The sequence below is a fragment of the Carlito syrichta genome, unplaced genomic scaffold, assembly GCF_000164805.1.
Source record: "Carlito syrichta isolate Samal-C Ts95f unplaced genomic scaffold, Tarsius_syrichta-2.0.1 Scaffold124319, whole genome shotgun sequence".
NCBI classification, from domain to species: domain Eukaryota; kingdom Metazoa; phylum Chordata; class Mammalia; order Primates; family Tarsiidae; genus Carlito; species Carlito syrichta.
In genome coordinates, this window is record NW_007068415.1 from 424,224 (window position 1) to 442,816 (window position 18,593).

Genomic DNA, 18,593 nt, shown 5'->3' on the forward strand with positions numbered 1-18,593 from the left:
CACCTCAGCCTCCCAAAGGCGCGGGATTACAGGCTGAGCCACCGAGCCCGGCTCTGAATGACACTTTTTAAATAACATAGATACTGATGACAAATTCACTCATTCGAGAAATATGTATTAAATACTTGCTCTGTTAGCCAAGTTAGAAGAGAGGAACAGAGAGATGAATAGATATAGTCATTGCTCTAGGTAGACCATTGTTTGACTTCATTAAAACAATGACTATAAATTCATATAATTATAAAAACAGATTTATAGACAAAATGCCTTGTTCTGTACCCTAAGGCACAAATCTCCCAGGGCTTAATATTCTTTTTTTTTCTCTCTACATATTGTATGATACTCAGTGACCTTCTCACCTACATGCAGAGCCCATCTTTAGGCAACTAACTTTCACTTCTACGTCTTTAGCTCCCAATATTTTCCCAGTTTGAAACTTCTAGCTGTCTGCTAAACAACTATGACTCAGTGCACAACATGACCATTTACTCCCAAACATATTTTTCATTCTTATTTATGTTCTTGATACCAAGCAGGTTATGTCTCAGTCATCCAATGTGTTCCTCCCTTGCAGCCTTCCTACCCATTCAGTCACCCTCCTGAATAAGGGAACTCATTCGCCTTCAGTGTTTCCAAGACAGTGGTCTCCTCTCCATCCTTGCTCAGTCTTCCTTACATGAAGATGTTGAGCTGGAGTAACAGTCCACTCCAACCAACTCTTAGTCTCCTCCACGTGCCAACAGGTGAAAATTCTGGAAACACATCCTGGTCTAATACTTTTAATAGCTGATAGTTCCTTACTAAATATCCAGCAATCTCCTAAGCCCTGCATTCTAATCCTTTCATAACGTGCCTCTGTTTTTAGCATCTTTCTCTCTCTCCTTCCTCTACTCACTCCATAAAGTTCCCCTGTCCCCTCACCAGTGCCACTCCACTTCTGACAATTCTTCTACCTGAAATTCCACTCTTTCCTCTTCCCTCCTATACCTTCCTTGTAAAATTGGAGCCATGAGGATTCAATCCCAGTTTTATCGCCTTAATGATATCCTGACACCTTAAATCAAATCGCTATCTCTTTTAAGGATTCCTTTAATGCTATGTCATTCTTTATCACTTTTTACAGTTATTTTAGTTATTTGTTAATGTAGTATAGATTACCTAGTACATTTGAATTGTCTTTATCACTTTTTACAGTTATTTCAGTTATTTGTTAATGTAGTATAGATTACCTAATACATTTGAATTGTCTGAGATCAGGGACTGGTCTTAATCATCTTTGATTCTATGGTACGTTATTGCATGTAGGTGAACCTCAATACATTTCTGTTGAAACAATTTTTTAAATGATATTTCAATTTCATATACAATGTCAATTTTGGGATATGCATCTGTCTTTCACAGATTTTAACATAGAAAATTATTTCTGGATATTATCATACATCCAACAGGCATAAATGCATTTTAACAAATAAAATAAGTATTAATTGTAAGTTACATTTGTAGAATTCATTTATATTCTTTTCCTCAGGCTGGGTCACAAGGCTTTGGACAACTAAATTGAATTCATTTATTTCAGGTCAAAATGGAAGAAAAATCCAAATGCTGATAGCTGCCTGTGATATGGATCTAGTTGTCTACAAATTACTAGATTGTGTTTCTCCCAGTGAGACAGAGAATTTTTTTTTCTCTCAGGGAAAAAAATCTAAGCATTTTACACTTCATGTTTTTAATTCCTTTATATTATCCTTAAAAAGTAAATCTCCATAGGAGACTATAATATTTCAATGTTCTACATTTACATCTTCAAAAAACATATACATGCACACACACACACACAAACACATTTATCTCAACTTGAAGCAAATATTAAATAACTGACCAATTAAAAAACTCCTGGAATTCTTTCTTATATATCACCATATCCTTTGAGAATGTCCCAGAATTGACATTTAATATTTATATATTTTGTGACCAAATCTTTGAAAGTTAATTAAATAATTAGTGACTAAGTACCAACTAAATGATGCCATTTTTTTTTAAAGCAGGAACTTTAACAACTATGTACTTTAATATTGTTCAAAACATTAAGCAAAAATTGGAAGCAAATAAATAATTTTCAAATGCTCAGACTTTAGGCCATGCCATAATGTTCTATTCTGATACAGAGTCTACTCATTTTTAATTAAAGAATTTTTGTTTGTTTTGTTATTGCCTTCGTATGACTTCTTTGCCTGAAAAAAGAAAAGTCATCATTATTATTCTTTGGTTTTTTTCTAATCTAGCAAACATTTCTTTGTCCCGATATATTACTGATACTACAGATCCTACTATATTATCAATATATAAAATGTATAATATTTAACTACTCACACATCAACCAGAATGAGCATGTCTTTAGGAGATGCAGCTCCTTGAATGTACCTGAAATAAATATCATATAAATGTTTTTGTCTTGTAAAATAGCAAACATTGATATTTGTTGAAGATATATATATCAATACTGGTCTCTGAGATAAGTTTCTTCCAAGCAAAAACCCACTTCCATTCTATGTAAGTGGACAACAGTCTTATATTCACAATTTGCGATGTCAGCTTGAAAAAAGTTATATCCAGTATAACATTAAATCTGTCTAGGCCATATGCGGTACTCATTCCTATAATCCCAGCATTTTGGGGGAACAAGGTGAGAGGATTGCCTGAGGCCATGTGTTCGAGACCAGCCTGGGCAACTTGGTAACACCTCATCTCTACAATAAACAAAAAAATTAGCTGGATATGGTGGCACATGCCTGTAGTTCCAGTTACTTGGAAGGCTGAGGAGGAAGGATCACCTGAGACCAGCAGATCATAGCTGCAGTGACTGTGAGTGTGCCACTGTACTCCAGCCTGGGCAATAGAGTGAGACTCCAACTCAAAAAAAAAAAAGTCTAGAGGCATGATATTGTAAGTATAGTTTTTGGATATTTATTACAACAGATAAACAGATGTATTTGAATGCCAGCAAGAAATAAACTTTGGGAAAGACACTTTTTTCTGGAAAAAAAAGGGAGAGAAAAAAAGAAAATTTCCTGAAGGCAAACTATTGACATTTTATAAGTCATTCTAATGAATAAAAGATTGTCATATTTTTAAATGCAAAAAAATCAGAAAAATAGATAAGTGGTCTATGAATGTGAAAAAGCAGCATCAACAAAAAGAAATATAAGTGGTCAATAAAGTAATATAAAATAGTGCAATATGTGTTGTTTTTATCAAAATTCAAGTGGTAACTCTCAACTAAAGTGTCTAAGAATCACCTGTAGAAGTCCATTCAAAGTGTTGGTTCCCAAATTCAACCCTACAGAATCAGAATGTCTGCATTTTAAAGAGTCTCTAAGGAGAGTTTTGTGCAGGTGGATCAGTGATCGTGGAGAGAGATAAACTTGATATCAGGTGAAAGACGCATACAGCTCAAGTTGTCTGGCCACAGACTGAGGGGAAGCAGGGGACCTTCCTTCTCGAACAGGAAGGACTGTTACTGAACTCAACTTTCTACTTATATCTGAGGCCTCTTTGTCCAATACTCTAAATCTAACTTCTCAGGAGTCTGCCAGAGAGCTTTCCAATTAGTTTTTAGCAACACTCAGCACAGTTAGATACATGGGTTGATGAAGCAGTTAGAGTTTGTAACCTGCCCCCATGGTTGTTTCTCTATAAGGAGGTAAAGTGGCAGAGTTGCAGATATCTTCATGGAAGGCAAATCTAGTTCATGCCTAGCATTTTAACATTGGTCCTGGTATTCCTCTCAATGGGAACATGAGAGGACAGGATGCTGTCTGTCTTTTATTCTTGACATCTAGCTTTCAAGTTCCCCCCAAAACAATTCCTGAATCCAAACCATATGATATAGTAGTCTTTGTCTCCACTCAACAACCCCATGGCTCCACAGGGACACATTGGAGAAATATTAACACAAATACTATGTACATTAGTAACATTTGTCACTATTATACATGATTGGTGCTGATGTAAATTGCTACTGGGATGTTTAACTGGGCATTTAAAAGCATTAAATACTTGTCCTTTGAATCAAACATTATGCTTCCTGAAATTTGTCTGAATTGTAGCAAAAAGTTAGAAATAACCTAAATGTCCAATAATAGGGGATTTTGTAAGTAAGTTACTATCGTCTTCTCTTAAATGATGGTATGTGTCTCTTCTCATGAATATGTACTCCAAGCTATTGACATGAAAAGTGAGGGGTACAAAGCACTATGTTGTATATAATGTGAACTTGTTTTTTAAAAAAGGTATATCCACACGTTAAATGAATTTTTAAACGCAAATAAAGTACAGTTAATAGTAACAAAAAACCTTAAAAATTTAAGTTATTTCCCAGTGAATTCAATTATGGATTATTGGTATTTTTTGAGTTTTATATTCGGAGAATAAGTTGCTTTAGTAGTAAGGAACAAATAAAACTTCTTTCTGGAAAAAAATAAAGCCTAAGCTATATGAATATAACTAGGGGCAGCTCTTACCTTGGGGCCAGTTCTCATTAGTTCACTGCCAGAGGCAAACTATCTCCTAATCTATCTCATCTCTCTGTTAGAGCTCTACTCCAAGCAATCTGGGAACCTTTCAGTAGAAATCCCCACCAGCTAAAAGAGTGCTGAGATTGAATGTAAAACTTAAAGTAGTCCATTTGTAATGAATGTGATAAGTTAGTTCAATATTAATCAGCATTACCCAGTTAAAATCATTTTCATTTGCCTGTAAGTTTATTTACTAATTTTAAAAATCATACCACTTTAAATACACAGATAGATAATATTTATCTGAAAAATGAAAAGATTTCCTCCAACATTTAAAAATATATATATAACATTCTTTTGTCTATTTCATCTTTCCATGGCTAGCTAAAAAATTCTTACCATGGTCTTCTGCGTACATCATAAAGGTCAATCTTGTTTGGAGTTCTACTATTATCAACCCATGGTGAAGCTAAAAAAAAAGGAAAGAAAGAAAAGAAAAACCAACTTAAAAATTGTAATTATGCTTTATAAAAATAATATAAAAGAAAAAAATCACAAAACATTACAGACACATATTTCTACTTATCTATAACAATGTTCAAATGGGGGATACATTTTTTATGCCCTCAATATATTCTTTTTATTTTTAATGTGGAAAACAACACAGAAGTGCAAAATAACACCAACAGAAGTATTTCAGAAATAATGCAAAACTTTTAGACATATAAATGAGACAAAGAAAACCTCTACACTTTTACCAGGTGTCCAAAGGTTATACATTTTATTTCCTCTCCAATAACAGAAAATTTACCTTGACAGAAAATTTATGTGCCACTAAAGGAAACTGTGCTTTCTATTATTTGCTCTTTGTATTTTCATTCAATGACTTACTATTTTGGTCTATATAATACTGTTATTTTTCTTGAACTGTTACCATAGAGTAGCAATTTTTAACCTTCATATTAATTTATTTAACAATAGCCAATCCTGTTAAATTATAATTTAAAGGTTAAACTATAACTAGAATAATACCATAGTAAGCTGTTTTCTTTAACTTTGTTTGATCTGAAGTAATTCAAGTACAGATTTAACAAACTTGTGTAAGCTTCACAGTCTTTATCATTTTGCAATAATCAGAAAATAACTTTAGTCTAACTGTATTGATTTTAAATGTAATTAATTTATACTTGTTCTAATTAAATCCTCAATTACTCTAATGAAAATGCTTTACAAAGTTTTACATACATACCTTAGACCCAATGAAGAAAAATAAATGCTGATGAGTTGGATGATAATTTTATGCTACAGAAGTCCCTCTTCTTGAACATGCATAGACATATGACTCTTGGGAAAATTCTCAATTTATATGATTTATGCCCCCAAATCCATTTGTACTTTTATAAAATTGAGAAGCTACAGAAATTATGAAGAATTTTTCTGAGAATCAGGTTTATTTGTCAGCTAAGATAATTTGGTGAATTGGGATATGTCAAAAAATATATACAACTAAAATCTTCCTTGATTGTGAGATTTCTTTCTTATTAGTTGCTATATTACAAAATGATTTATTCATTCTAAATGACTAAACACATTTACATAAAACAGTAAGTTTAAATATAGCACTCTCCCAACAACCATTTACTGACAAAGTCAATGTAATTGAAATGGTAAATTTACTTTAATTCTTTCAATTTGCATTTGCAGAAATGAGAGCCAGTGTTATAAAATAACCCCTCTTTTTGTTTTTATCTTCTTGTAGTTGCACTAGAATTAAGCAAGCATGCTACAGACACATCAGTTCTCTTTCAACTATTTCTCTATAATATCTGACTCTCCATGTTAAGGTCTTAGAAATGCCTAAAAATCTAAAGAAATTATATCCTATGTTCAGTACCATGTTGTGCTGGTTTATACATTTATTGCCTCTCACTCCAGATGAATCCTTCTACCTTGCTCTATGAAAACAAATCTGGGCCCTATAAATACTTAACCAGCTGGCACCATTTCAAGCTTTGTCAGCAGATGATGCAAGACAGACTTTAAATGAGAAAAGTGATTTTTGTCTCCTGATTCTGGTTAGTTTGCTCACAGGCGGGGGTTTGCCTCCTGCAGTGCCTGTGAATTCTCCAAAACTCAACTCCCACAATGCTGCATTTTTCCCACAGTTTCCCCATGCTCCTGAAGCATGGGTAGCTTCAACAGACCTGGGCTCCTGGAGAGCTCTCAAATTCTCTGCTGCCTGTACCAGCAGTACCCCCTGGGCAATTCTGTAGTGGAGAGCTTCCAATGAGACACGTGGAATCCCAAAGAGTGCATTTCCAGCACATCCCAGGAATGTGGCATCATGATGACTTCTCTGCTTTGGCTGGCTATGACCATGTCCTCTATAAGAAGGTCTGGATCTCAGCCCAGGGATATTGGGGGATTAGAAGCCCTTCTCTTGGGCACTGCATCTCAGCCCTATGGTTAGTTGTTATATATTAGATTATATAATGCCATATTGTATATTCATCTATTACTTAGTTCTCAGTTTTTCTAGCCAACTCTCCATTACTTTAATCCCTATTATAGCTAATACTTTTTTATTAAAATAATAAACTCTCCCTGTTCAAAATACTGTGTTTTTTTCTTTCTCCTGATTGGACCAAGATTGGTACAAATATACAGAGGAAATGACAAGTGAGATTAATTACATCTACCAATGCAATAGCAGTTGCAATTGCTTATAATCTTAGATCACTTATATTTAAAAATATGAATAATCTCTGAGAATTTTTCTGAGATATTTACTATTAGGTAATATCCCTTGATTATAACAAATTAAGCTATCAATATTGTGGTAAAAATAAACGATATGATTTTTTTCAATGAGATTCCTAATTAACTTGTAAAATTTCATTGTGGCATTTAAGTGGAATAATATTTATATAGGCTCAGAATTATGGAAAATTAAATAGTAAAAAGGATAATAACATACATTGTAATCCCCTGAAATAATCCGTTTCATAACCAGGCATTGTGAAAGCTAAATGTTTTGAGAGGAAACTAGAGCTTCTAAGATCCCTGTGAAAAATAAAATGTTATTCATTTTAGATGTCCCTTTAGCTTGTCAATATGATTTTGAGATGACAGGAAAGAGGAGAGGAAATGGCAGCTTACAATGTGGGCATCTCATTTCTGAATGCCATCATTAAAGGTGACAATGATCATCTATGATAATGTCTTTCTCTGATCAAAAAAAAAAAAAAAAAAAGAACTGTAGATCTTTTCTTAAATCTACGAGACTACTGTTCTACTTCACATGACACACAGGCTGTGCGATAGCGGTTATCAAATCGCTGATTTAAACTGATGTTTACTTATACGTTAACTCAGAATACTGAAATATGTGATAAGAGACATATTATTGAGAAAGTACGCAGGCTTTAGAGTCATTTTCTAGCTAATATGGTCTAAAAATAATAGAAAAGAACCAGTTTTTCATTTCAGCTGCTAGGAAATAAAGCAAATAATGATGCACTGAGAACTGATTCTTTTGGTAGCACACCATTTCAAATGACAGCTGATTGTATTTCCAATTAACAAGTTCAAATAAATTTTTCTAATTCTAAAAAGTTTTGCACTTTTGAGCTCATGAAAATTTTAAGAAGTAAATTTCATACACTCAAAAATGCCTTTAAAAGTCACCCTGAGCCGATCTTGGTGGCTCAACCTGTAATCCCATGCTTTGGGAGGCTGAGGTGAGTGGATTGCCTGAGCCCAGTGGGTTTGAGACCCGCCTGGGCAACTTGGTGAGACCTCATCTCTACAATAAATCAAAAATTAGCCGGGCATGGTAGCGCATGCCTGTAGTTCCAGCTACTTGGAAGGCTGAGGCGGAAGGATCACCGGAGCCCAGCAGATCGAGGCTTCAGTGGCTGGAAGCGGCCACTGCACTCCGATCTGGGTGACAAAGTGAGACTCCAACTCAAAAAAAAAAAAAAAAGTCACTCCTGGTACTTTGCCTACATCTAATTGGTAGATCATTATTTTAGGCTTGTCTCAATCATTGTCTCTAGAATATTAGTCATGGCTCTGAACTGTAAGCCACAATAATCAACTAGGAATTAATTCATTGAATGTGTATTACACAGCTCACAAAATTTCCAGAAATCTCAGTGTTATGCTCAACTACTATCATTCACGTTACCTAATTTTCACCATGGCTCCCACATCTAGGTTCAAGGTATGTGAGTCTCATTAAAAGAATGTGGATTATGCACCCATACCAATGTGTCAAATAGCTGGCCTCTTCAGACTTAATCTGCTCTGCAACAAAAATTTTAACCTGGGAAATACTCAAAATACAGAAAGTCCCAGTGACATAAAATGTCTTAATGAAAAATCTCAAAACTCTGTGTCTTGGCAGAGTGAAGTTATTTCTTACTCAAATAACAGACAAAGTGAGGTATTATTAGTAATGGGGAAGGAGCTGAGACTTTGCCTTCTCAAAACTTGGCTTTCAAGGTCATCCAGCACAATGATTGGGCTAATAGCTGCTAGATGGAGGGAGGAAGTATGGAGAGGGCACACTCAAGTCATAACCTCAGCCTTGAAGTGACACACATTACTTTCACTTATTTTCTATCAGTGGGAACTAGTCATATAGTCATACACAGACACAAAGAAGGTCTGAGAAATGTAGTCCCTGGCTAAGCAGTTTTTCCAAAAGAAAACTTCACAATGGAATGGGAGGATAGAACTTAAGTGGGAAGCTAACAACCTCTGCCACAGGTAACATGGACAAGTTAAAAATGAATAGTGTCCACTAGTTATTGTAACATCAAAATTTCTGTACTCAGCAAAATCTTCAAGTAAGCCACCATTGAGATGAGGGAGATGAGGATGAGCTAAATTCAGGACCTAATAAAAGATGTCAGAATTTAGAATAATTTATTGACTAAATTTTAGGACTGGAAGAAATAACTAGAAGCCAACTGGGCATTGTTGTTTGTGTTACTAAAGAAACCACAAACCTAATCTGCAGAAATGTAATTGTTTCATCCCTGAAGCAACTTTGGGGCTCTAAACCTGTGCCAGTAACAATAAGCTATACAAGCTGTTTAGCCCCAAGCACAGCCCTTCAAATGTGTCAGAAAGTGTCATAAACAAGAGAGTTATTCCCACAGAACACAACCAGTAGTCAGATGGACTTTAACTTTTGCAAGGGTAGGAGGTCTTTGTACTTCCTGTCTAATAGAATGTGATGAGTACCATGGATCAGTGGTTGTCTTGTATTTCTCACTCTTTTCCCAAATGGAATTTATTATTGTACTTATCCAGCAGATGTGACCACTGTATATTACATGTTTGGGCAGCAATGAAAATAGGGTGAAGAAAATCACTGCTATTCTGCTGTCTTATAAATACTTAAATTAGAAAAAATCCTACCTGATAGAATTATATATGACCCAGAGAACCTGGATTCTGAGCTGAATGTACTAATTTGCTAGGACTTTGGATTAGCCATGGGGAGGAAGTGAGTGTATTCAATGAGTGGAAAAATGGTATGCACAAATCTGTGAAGTGCCAGAGGAACAGATTATAACAAGGCTTAAAATACATTTCCTCCTTCTTCCTTCTAGAAAGAGTACCCCTCAGGACTGTCCTTCCACAAACAATACCTCTCAGTTTCTCTAGGCACAACATGGTGCTGTGAAAAATTCTAGTAGACCGAATGTGAGCAGAACTGAAGGCACTCATTCCAAGTGGGTAAATGCTGATATGAAGAATGTATGCTCTGTTGCTTCTTCAAAATTGTCTTCTCTGGTTGGATGTAGACTAGTGTGGAACTTCAAAGCATTGAGTTTTGGAGCTGGTATACTTAGATTTTTCACTGGATGCATGATTTTGGATAAATTATTTAACCTTTTTCAGTAAAATGGGACTAGTAATCTCGATTTGTAGAATTACAGCTTAGATTCAATGAGTTTTACACATTAACACTTAGAACCACAGTTGACACAAATAGGCATTCCATATATAGGTATTTGAAAACAGCATCATTGAGTCATTGAAACTACATGTTAAAGATTGTAGATTTTTTAAAACAGTAGATATTTATAAGATATGCTTCGATTTTAACCACTTAAAAGCATATTCCTATGACAATGCTTGGACATCATACTATTTTCCCATCCAGTTGCAACCCCGTGATGGAGGTTGTTGTTCCACAGTCAATAAAGTGTTCCAGGAATCTAAAAACTGACTTCACAATATTACCCCAGAGACTCCATTGAGAATGCCAGAATGGGTAAGAGGACGAGATGGCTAAGGTGTACAGATAGGCACCTACAAAATAGCAACTCCAAGTTCCTTAATATTTTCCAACTGCTTGTTCTCCTTATCTCATTTTATTTTGAAACTGAATTCTCTGAAATTCCACTCCAGTATTTTCTTTCAGTTCTGCCATCTATGATCTTGACTTGTTTATCCAGCTTAATTTAATAAAAACCTATTATCCACTATATGCAAGGAACTGTGATAGATGCAAGGGGGTATACAAATATGTAACAAGCTATCTCTACTTGCAGTTGCATACAATGCTGCAATATTTTTTTTCATTTCTTTTGAGTTGGGGGTCTCACTCTATCGACCAGGCTGCAGTGCAGTGGCATAATCACAGCTCATCACAGCCTCTATTTCCTGGGCTCAGGCAATCCTTCTACCTCAGCCTCCTGAGCAGATGGGACTATAGGCAAGCACCACCATACCTGTTAATTTTAAAATTTTTTTATAGACAAATTCTCACTAAGTTGCCTAGTCTGATCTCTAACTCCTGGGCTCAAGCAATCCTCTTACATCAGCCTCCCAAAGTGCTGAGACTATAGGCATGAGCCACCACACCCAGTCTGCAGTAGTTTTTGAAAAGGTGAAAGTAAAATAAATTTTGAAAGAAGATAAGATTTAATAGCTGTTGTAAATAGGTAAAACAAAAAAAACCCCCCAAAAAACCAAGATTGCTCTGAGAAAAGGCTGTAAGTGGAGTTTGCATTCTATTTTGAATGATAAATAAAATGCATGTGACCAAAGGTGAGCTCTAGAAACAAAGCATATAGAGACATTAAAAAAAGGCAGATTTGTAGAACACATAATAAAAATTAAACAAAAGGAGGAAAAAAAAAACAATGTGGGGTAAACAATGAAGATAGAACTGTGTATTGAGAGATAAAATTGGAGGTGTGGATTGAATTAGAATCTGTGGATGATCTGAGTGAAACAGTAAGAGAGTCAGATGTCATCAACTGGGCAATGCCGGCTTGTATAATTTCACCATAGAGCTGATCATTTAAGCTGTACTCTAGCTCACTTTAAAAAAAATTAGATTACTCTCTTTCTGCATTGCAATTAACTTTGTTTATAAGTTTTCTGTCTTACCCAACTGTGGGGTCTTTCAGAGAAAAAAATATCTCTTACTGGTATTAGGATCCCCAGGACACCTCAGTTTCTTCAGAAATAGGAGTTCTGTCTTGTTCTTATCAGTCTTCCTCCTTCACCCAGACTCGATATATTGATTTAATCAAATAAGTTGAAATTTTAATTGTTTCTGAGCAATGAGATTCGATATCCAGGATGTTCAGATGAGGTCACTGTATTGGCTGAAGAGTGACTCTGATAACTCCACTGTAATACTTCCAGAAGTTTTCTCTAATTTCTTATAGATAAACAAGTGGCAGAAACTCATATACAGACACATGGTATTATAGCCAAGGATAAATCATCATCATTTTAAAAATAAAAGCCCTTATTACAAAGTGGTTTGCTGGTAATTTGGCAGATACTAGATAATGCATGTGAAACATTTTCACTTAACATAAAAGGATATTTGTCTGTCAGCAGGAGTAGCAGATAATAAGGACAAGTTGTGTGGTTAAGTGGAATATTCAATAAAGTAAATGGTACACAAAGATTCCATCATCTACATGACCCATATGTAGTCATTAGGTGACTCAGAAATAAATGTGAACACAGTAAATTCTACGAGCTAATGACTGGGAGGATTTACTGGGAAATAATGTTAGATATATGTTACATAATGGAAAAAGTAAACTCTGACAAAGAAGTTTCCTATTCCTGTAAGCAAATAAATCCAACTGGATAACAATAATGACATGTATCTAAAAAACAAAATAAAAAAACAAAACGAAACAAAAAAACCCAGAGATTCTATAGGAATAAGTTTCCTGGTTTTATAAGCCAATAAATCTTAGATGTTGTTGATAATGATGTTTCTTTAAAGTTTACATTTAGTGTACTTGAGAAAGTGCTTAAGACATCTGAGTTGTTTATTTTAAAAGTTTCAATTTTTCATAATTAACTATATTGAACATAAAATGAATTACACAGCAAAGATGTTTTATTTATCTAAAAATGAATGACATAAGGTATGGAAATGTAGTAACATATAAAGAAAATAGCAGCCGGGCTCGGTGGCTCAGCCTGTAATCCCACGCTTTGGGAGGCTGAGGTGAATGAATTGCCTGAGCCCGTGGGTAAGAGACCCGCCTGGGCAACTTGGTGAGACCTCATCTCTACAATAAATCAAAAATTAGCCGGGCATGGTAGCGTGCGCCTGTAGTTCCAGCTACTTGGAAGGCTGAGGCGGTAGGATCGCCGGAGCCCAGCAGGTCGAGGCTGAGGTGGCTGGGAGCGGCCACTGCACTCCAGTCTGGGAGATGGAGTGAGACTCCAACTCAAAAAAAAAAATAATAATTAAAATTAAAAATAAATAAATAAATAAAATAGAAACAGAATGAGAGATATGTCTTAGAAACTGAAAACACTTAAAGATTTTAGCAATATTTATTTACATATTTTGGATATGGTGTTATTCTCAGTCAAATTACAAATGGGTCTTATTTTCATGTTAGCATCCTGCTTAACTACTCTAGCCTGTAAAATCATTTAGTCAACTTAAGTATTACTAAATCCATAGCGGATCGTAAAAAAAGACAATTATTATAACCCTTATCTATGAAAAATAGGATTCAGGTAAAAGATGAAGTTATACAGAAGGCAACAAAATTGAAGCTACAGAATGACCTCTGTAAATCAGGATTGTGTGAGAACTTTAAAATAGCATGTCATTGTTTTGTATATGCATAAGATATGTCTTCCGTATGACAACAGGTGGATAGTATAAAGCAAAGCAAATAATATAATTAGAATATAAACCCAGTGCTTGAGTGTAAACAGAACTATTTGCACCCTTCTGTCAATACCTCAAGCCTGTTCTAAATTAATCTCATCACTTTACTCCCAAAATAAAAATACTTTTGGTATTTAATTTTGGTAAACAGCCCCAACATTCTCATATCAACTCGAACTGAAAATGAGAGTCAATTAAACTCTATGTCGGTCATTAAATTTATGTTTTTAAATAAAATCTCTCACATCCTTATCTTTTCAAAGGATTTTTCTTTGTTAATTCCTATTTGGTCTCTTGTTCAGATCTTTAAAACCCCACATCTGACCATCAATCATGACAGTATAACTTCTGGTCAAGCTTCCTTAAGTCTTTATCCTTCTAATCAGAATAGACACTGCTTTAATCATAGTATTCTTATACCCAAAATGTTTATGTATTTTGCCTACACATTAAATCCCAAACCACCACTAATAAACCTTTTGAGCTGATATTATTCTTCTTCTGTAATAAAACTATTAGATCAACTGAGCTCACTAGTCTTCTAACAGTACTTGTTCATCTTCTGTTATTTTTACTTTGAGCCTTTCTTCCTTCCAGAAAGATTTTGCTTTTTCTTCTTCATTGACTTGATTTTCAGTCTATAGTTTGAAATTGACTGACTAATCCATAATTGCCATTGATGTTAATCCATAATTACCTTTTCTTTTTCAAAACTTCTACAGCAAATCTATTGCTACAGTCTAAGTTATTTGGCATTTAATAATTTAATATTTGTATTACAATTTAAATGTAAGTTGTACTTAATTTAGATGTGTAAGTTTTGACTCTCTAACCAGATTTAAATTTTCTGGAAGGTAGAAGCAACATGTAAGTTTACAACACAGATATGCAAATAGTAACCACAGCAGAGGTGCTCTTTGTTCTCCAATATCTCTTCTTCCCTTCTTACTTAGCCCCTGCTTTTTTTGTTGTTGGAGTCTCATTCTGTCGCCCATACTGGAATGCAGTGGCTGCTCCCGGCCACCGCAGCCTCGACTTGCTGGGCTCCAGCGATCCTTCCGCCTCAGCCTTCCAGGTAGCCGGAACTACCTGTTTTATTGTAGAGATGAGGTCTCACCAAGTTGCCCAGATGGCTCTCGAACCCGCGGGCTCAGGCAATCCACTCATCTCAGCCTCCCGAGGCGCAGGATTACAGGCTGAGCCACCGAGCCCGGCTCAGTCCCTGATTTTTACCTGGGTACATGGCCATCTTGAACTGTGTCCACTAGACTACTAAATCATGGTCATTATCAAATCAAAGGAAATACTTTCTGTGACTTTCAGGAAGTTCTCTTAAAAGGAGGAAGGATAGATATCATTCTTTGTCCCTTAAGAAAGAGCACAAGTAATAATGTTCAACCTTGTGGTAGAGAATAAACTTACAGAATGACAGAGAAATGAAATCAGAGTGTGGACCTCTTACTTATGTAGCTTCCCTACCTGTCCCAGTCTATGTAACTCTAATTGACTTCAGTAAAAATCAAACTTCCCCAGTGCTAAAATCACAATTATTTTGGATTTTCTGTAACTGGTAAAAAAAAGTCCTAACAAATACACTGAACTTTAATAATCACTAACATATAAATGTAATAAACACTTCATTTTAAAGTCTGTTTTATTATATAATGATAAAAATGTATTAAATATATTTATAGTTAAACTATGGGTCCATTCACAAATATCAAAGTAAATAAAAAGCAGAGATTTTTTAAAAAGATAATTAAGTGCTGAAAACAGTACCTCTATAAATACCGTTGACACTCCACTGCTATTCCATTTTCTAGTAATTGACTAAAAATCTATCAAATGCTTCTTTTATGACTAAACTAAAAAGTATTCTTTGAACAACCTTGTCATCTGTTATTGTGTGTTTAAAATGATCTTAAACTATTTTTCAAAAAAAGTTACACAATTTAAGAACAATTGACTACCCACACAGAAAAATATGTCACTCTATATACTTTTGCATTTTATCCTCACAAAATCACACAGATATACAACAAGAAGTTATCTCCTAAAGGTCTATTTTACACTATCTCAACATATATTATATCCCTTTTTCTAGTCTCATGGTTTTCAAATGAATAAATGAGTTAGGGCAGAAAAAGAACAAATAATTAATAAAACATTAAATAAATGTCATATGGAAATAAGGCAGATTTTTGGTTTTTTCTTTTCTTTTTTTTAATAAATGCAACCAATTGCTTAAAAAGAATAAGTGCTGCCTACATTGGCATTTCAATGAGCCACTGATTCCTAATTATGATCCCAATTACTGAAGTAATTGGGACAATTTCAGGAGACACTAATAGGTGAAATGAGTAGTTTGTAACTACAGTTTTTATGATGTGTAAGAATTCATGAAATTAACAGCTATCCAAAGCACTGTTAACAGCTTTAAAGTTAATTTATATAAATAATTAAGCTTCTAAAGAAAATAACTCATAAGTTAAACTGATTTTCCAACATGCACACATTCAATGAAGATGGCTTTAGATACAGATTTCAGATTTATCTACTCTATAACCTCTTTGATTGACTAGCACAAGTCCTGCAAAATAAAGAATGTTGATGTAGCAAATGCCACAGCAGGCTATAAGCAGAAAAAGTTAGAGCCTGCTCTGGCAATTATTTTGTTCCATCATCCCCAGTTACTGGTGAAGAAACAGGTACATCTCTAATTTGGTAGAGATATAACATGACTCTACCAAAGTACAAAATGATGCTGATGGCAGTTTTTGTATGAACCAAGAACTCCTCACAGTATAATGTTCCTTTTATCATAACATACAGTCTACTTAACATTCAAGTTGGAGAGGAAAAAGAGAAAAAAAGGAGGTAAAACAGGAAAAGAAGGAACAAAAATAAACGCAATGGGAGAAGAAAAGGGGCAGATAGCAATTATTTTCATAGCTTATGTTTGTACACAAAAACAAAATTAGAAAGCAGGCTTATGTTCAGTCCAAGGACAGATGTTAGACTTCAAATCTCCACTAATTACCAAACAATCTGCTTTTCAGAAGCAATACTGGAGAAATGCCTTTATATTATATCAGCTCTGGAGAACTTATTGGGAGCCAGAGTTTCCAAGTATTTTAAATAATCATGAATGAAAATCATAAGGGTTTCCTAACTCTACCCTATACCTGGAAATATAATTTAAAAAAAACATAATTAACACTTTACATTATCTTAACAATTCTACAATTTGAGCATTTTTATCCTTCTTGATTCACAGCTGAGGTCAGTGAGGATTTTCTAAAGTTCGCCAGCACAAAGTAGTGGAGGTGAGATTTACATGCTGGCTATATGGTTCAAGAATATAATTGCTGTGTGTGGGGCTAGGGGAGAGTGGAATGGAAAGATGTTGGTCATAGAATGCATGACTAAAGTTAGGCAGGAGGAATAAATTCAAGAGATTTCTTGTGCAATATAGTGACTACAGTGAATAGTAATATGTAGTGTTCTTAAAAAATGCAGAGAATGAATGTTAAGTGCTCTCATTATCATAAATACTATGTTAATTAGCTAAATTTAACCATTCCATAATGTATAGATATGCCAACATCATGTTGTACATAATAAATATATACAATATCTCAATTTTTAAAAAACTATTGTGGGTACATAACATGTAAAATATTTTTGGGAAAAAAGAATATAACTGCTTACTTCATAGTGTGTGGCTCTGCTTATCTTAATGAACAAGAATAGTTTTTAGATTCTATTATGAACTAGATCATTCTAGCTTCTGCAAACCATTTTATTTTCAATAAATATATGAAAATGTTCCTTATTCTTTAAAAGAAATAAAATTTAAAATGGGTAGATTACAGAATGTAAAAAAGAAAATTATCAATTTCTATATTGGGATGAATAAAGTAGATTTTATTTTATCCTTACAACAATCTTGTGAAATAATGGGGAGGTTGGCTTCCCCATATTACAAATGTAGAAATGGAAAGATAAAGTTGACAGACAGAGCAAAAAGAAATACAGGACAATCGGTTCAGTTTTAATTTTCAGTAAAAAACAAATACTTTTATTAAGTAAAAGTATGCCCAACATGTTGCTTGAGGCATACTTATACAAAAACATTCCTCATTGTTTCTTTGAAATTAAAATTTAATTGGGCATCCTTTATTATGTCTGGCAACCCTTCAGAAAAGTGACCTAACGAAGGCCATCAACTAAAATCTATATCTTCCGAGAAACTCCACTGTGTGGTGTCACTGCCTGACATTATAGCTTAGTCATGTTTAGATCTCTTTCCACAGTTCTATTTCAGTTTCCTTGTCAACTGAGTGTCACTTCAATTATCTTCTTTCATGTCTCAGATGAAGAGAAAGCTGGATTTAGGCAAAATTATTCTAGCTGACATGCACTGTTATAGAAAATGCCTACTGTTTCATATTTTCAAAGTACTTTTCATCATATTATCTCATTGATCACAATAACCCCTAGAGGATAAACTGAGGAGTTATTAGTGTTCCAGTTTTTCAAACTTGGTTACTAGGAGACATACCCAGTTTCTCACAGCTAGTAGGGAGATCTTAGCCTGAGGGTCAAGTCTTACATGTGAAAATTCAATTAAGTAATACATACTGTTTCCATTCATTGTTAAAATAATTAACAATATTTAAAGGTTATTTTTGACCTCTGGTTTAACGTGCGGTAAGCAGAGATGAGCTGTTCTACATTATTTTGGATTGTATCAAAATGGTAAAATCAGACAGAAAAGTATGGTCTACTGAAAAAAATGTTAAATCACATCATTTAAAAAGGCTTTAAACTTGGTAAAGTGTTAAATGTGTTGAAAATATAGTCTTTAGTATAAACAGAAACATAGTGGT

The 18,593-nt window shown here is 34.4% G+C and overlaps 1 protein-coding gene across 1 annotated transcript in view; it reads right to left on the reverse strand.

Annotated features, from left to right (window-relative positions):
- CACNA2D1 (calcium voltage-gated channel auxiliary subunit alpha2delta 1) overlaps positions 1 to 18,593 on the reverse strand; it is a 395,813-nt gene that overhangs the window by 110,302 nt on the left and 266,918 nt on the right. Inside the window, exons 7-8 of the mRNA XM_021707777.1 lie at positions 4,914 to 4,983; positions 2,371 to 2,421 (exon numbers count right to left, since the gene is read on the reverse strand). Coding sequence (XP_021563452.1) covers positions 2,371 to 2,421; positions 4,914 to 4,983 — 121 coding nt within the window. The remainder of the gene's footprint in view (positions 1 to 2,370; positions 2,422 to 4,913; positions 4,984 to 18,593) is intronic.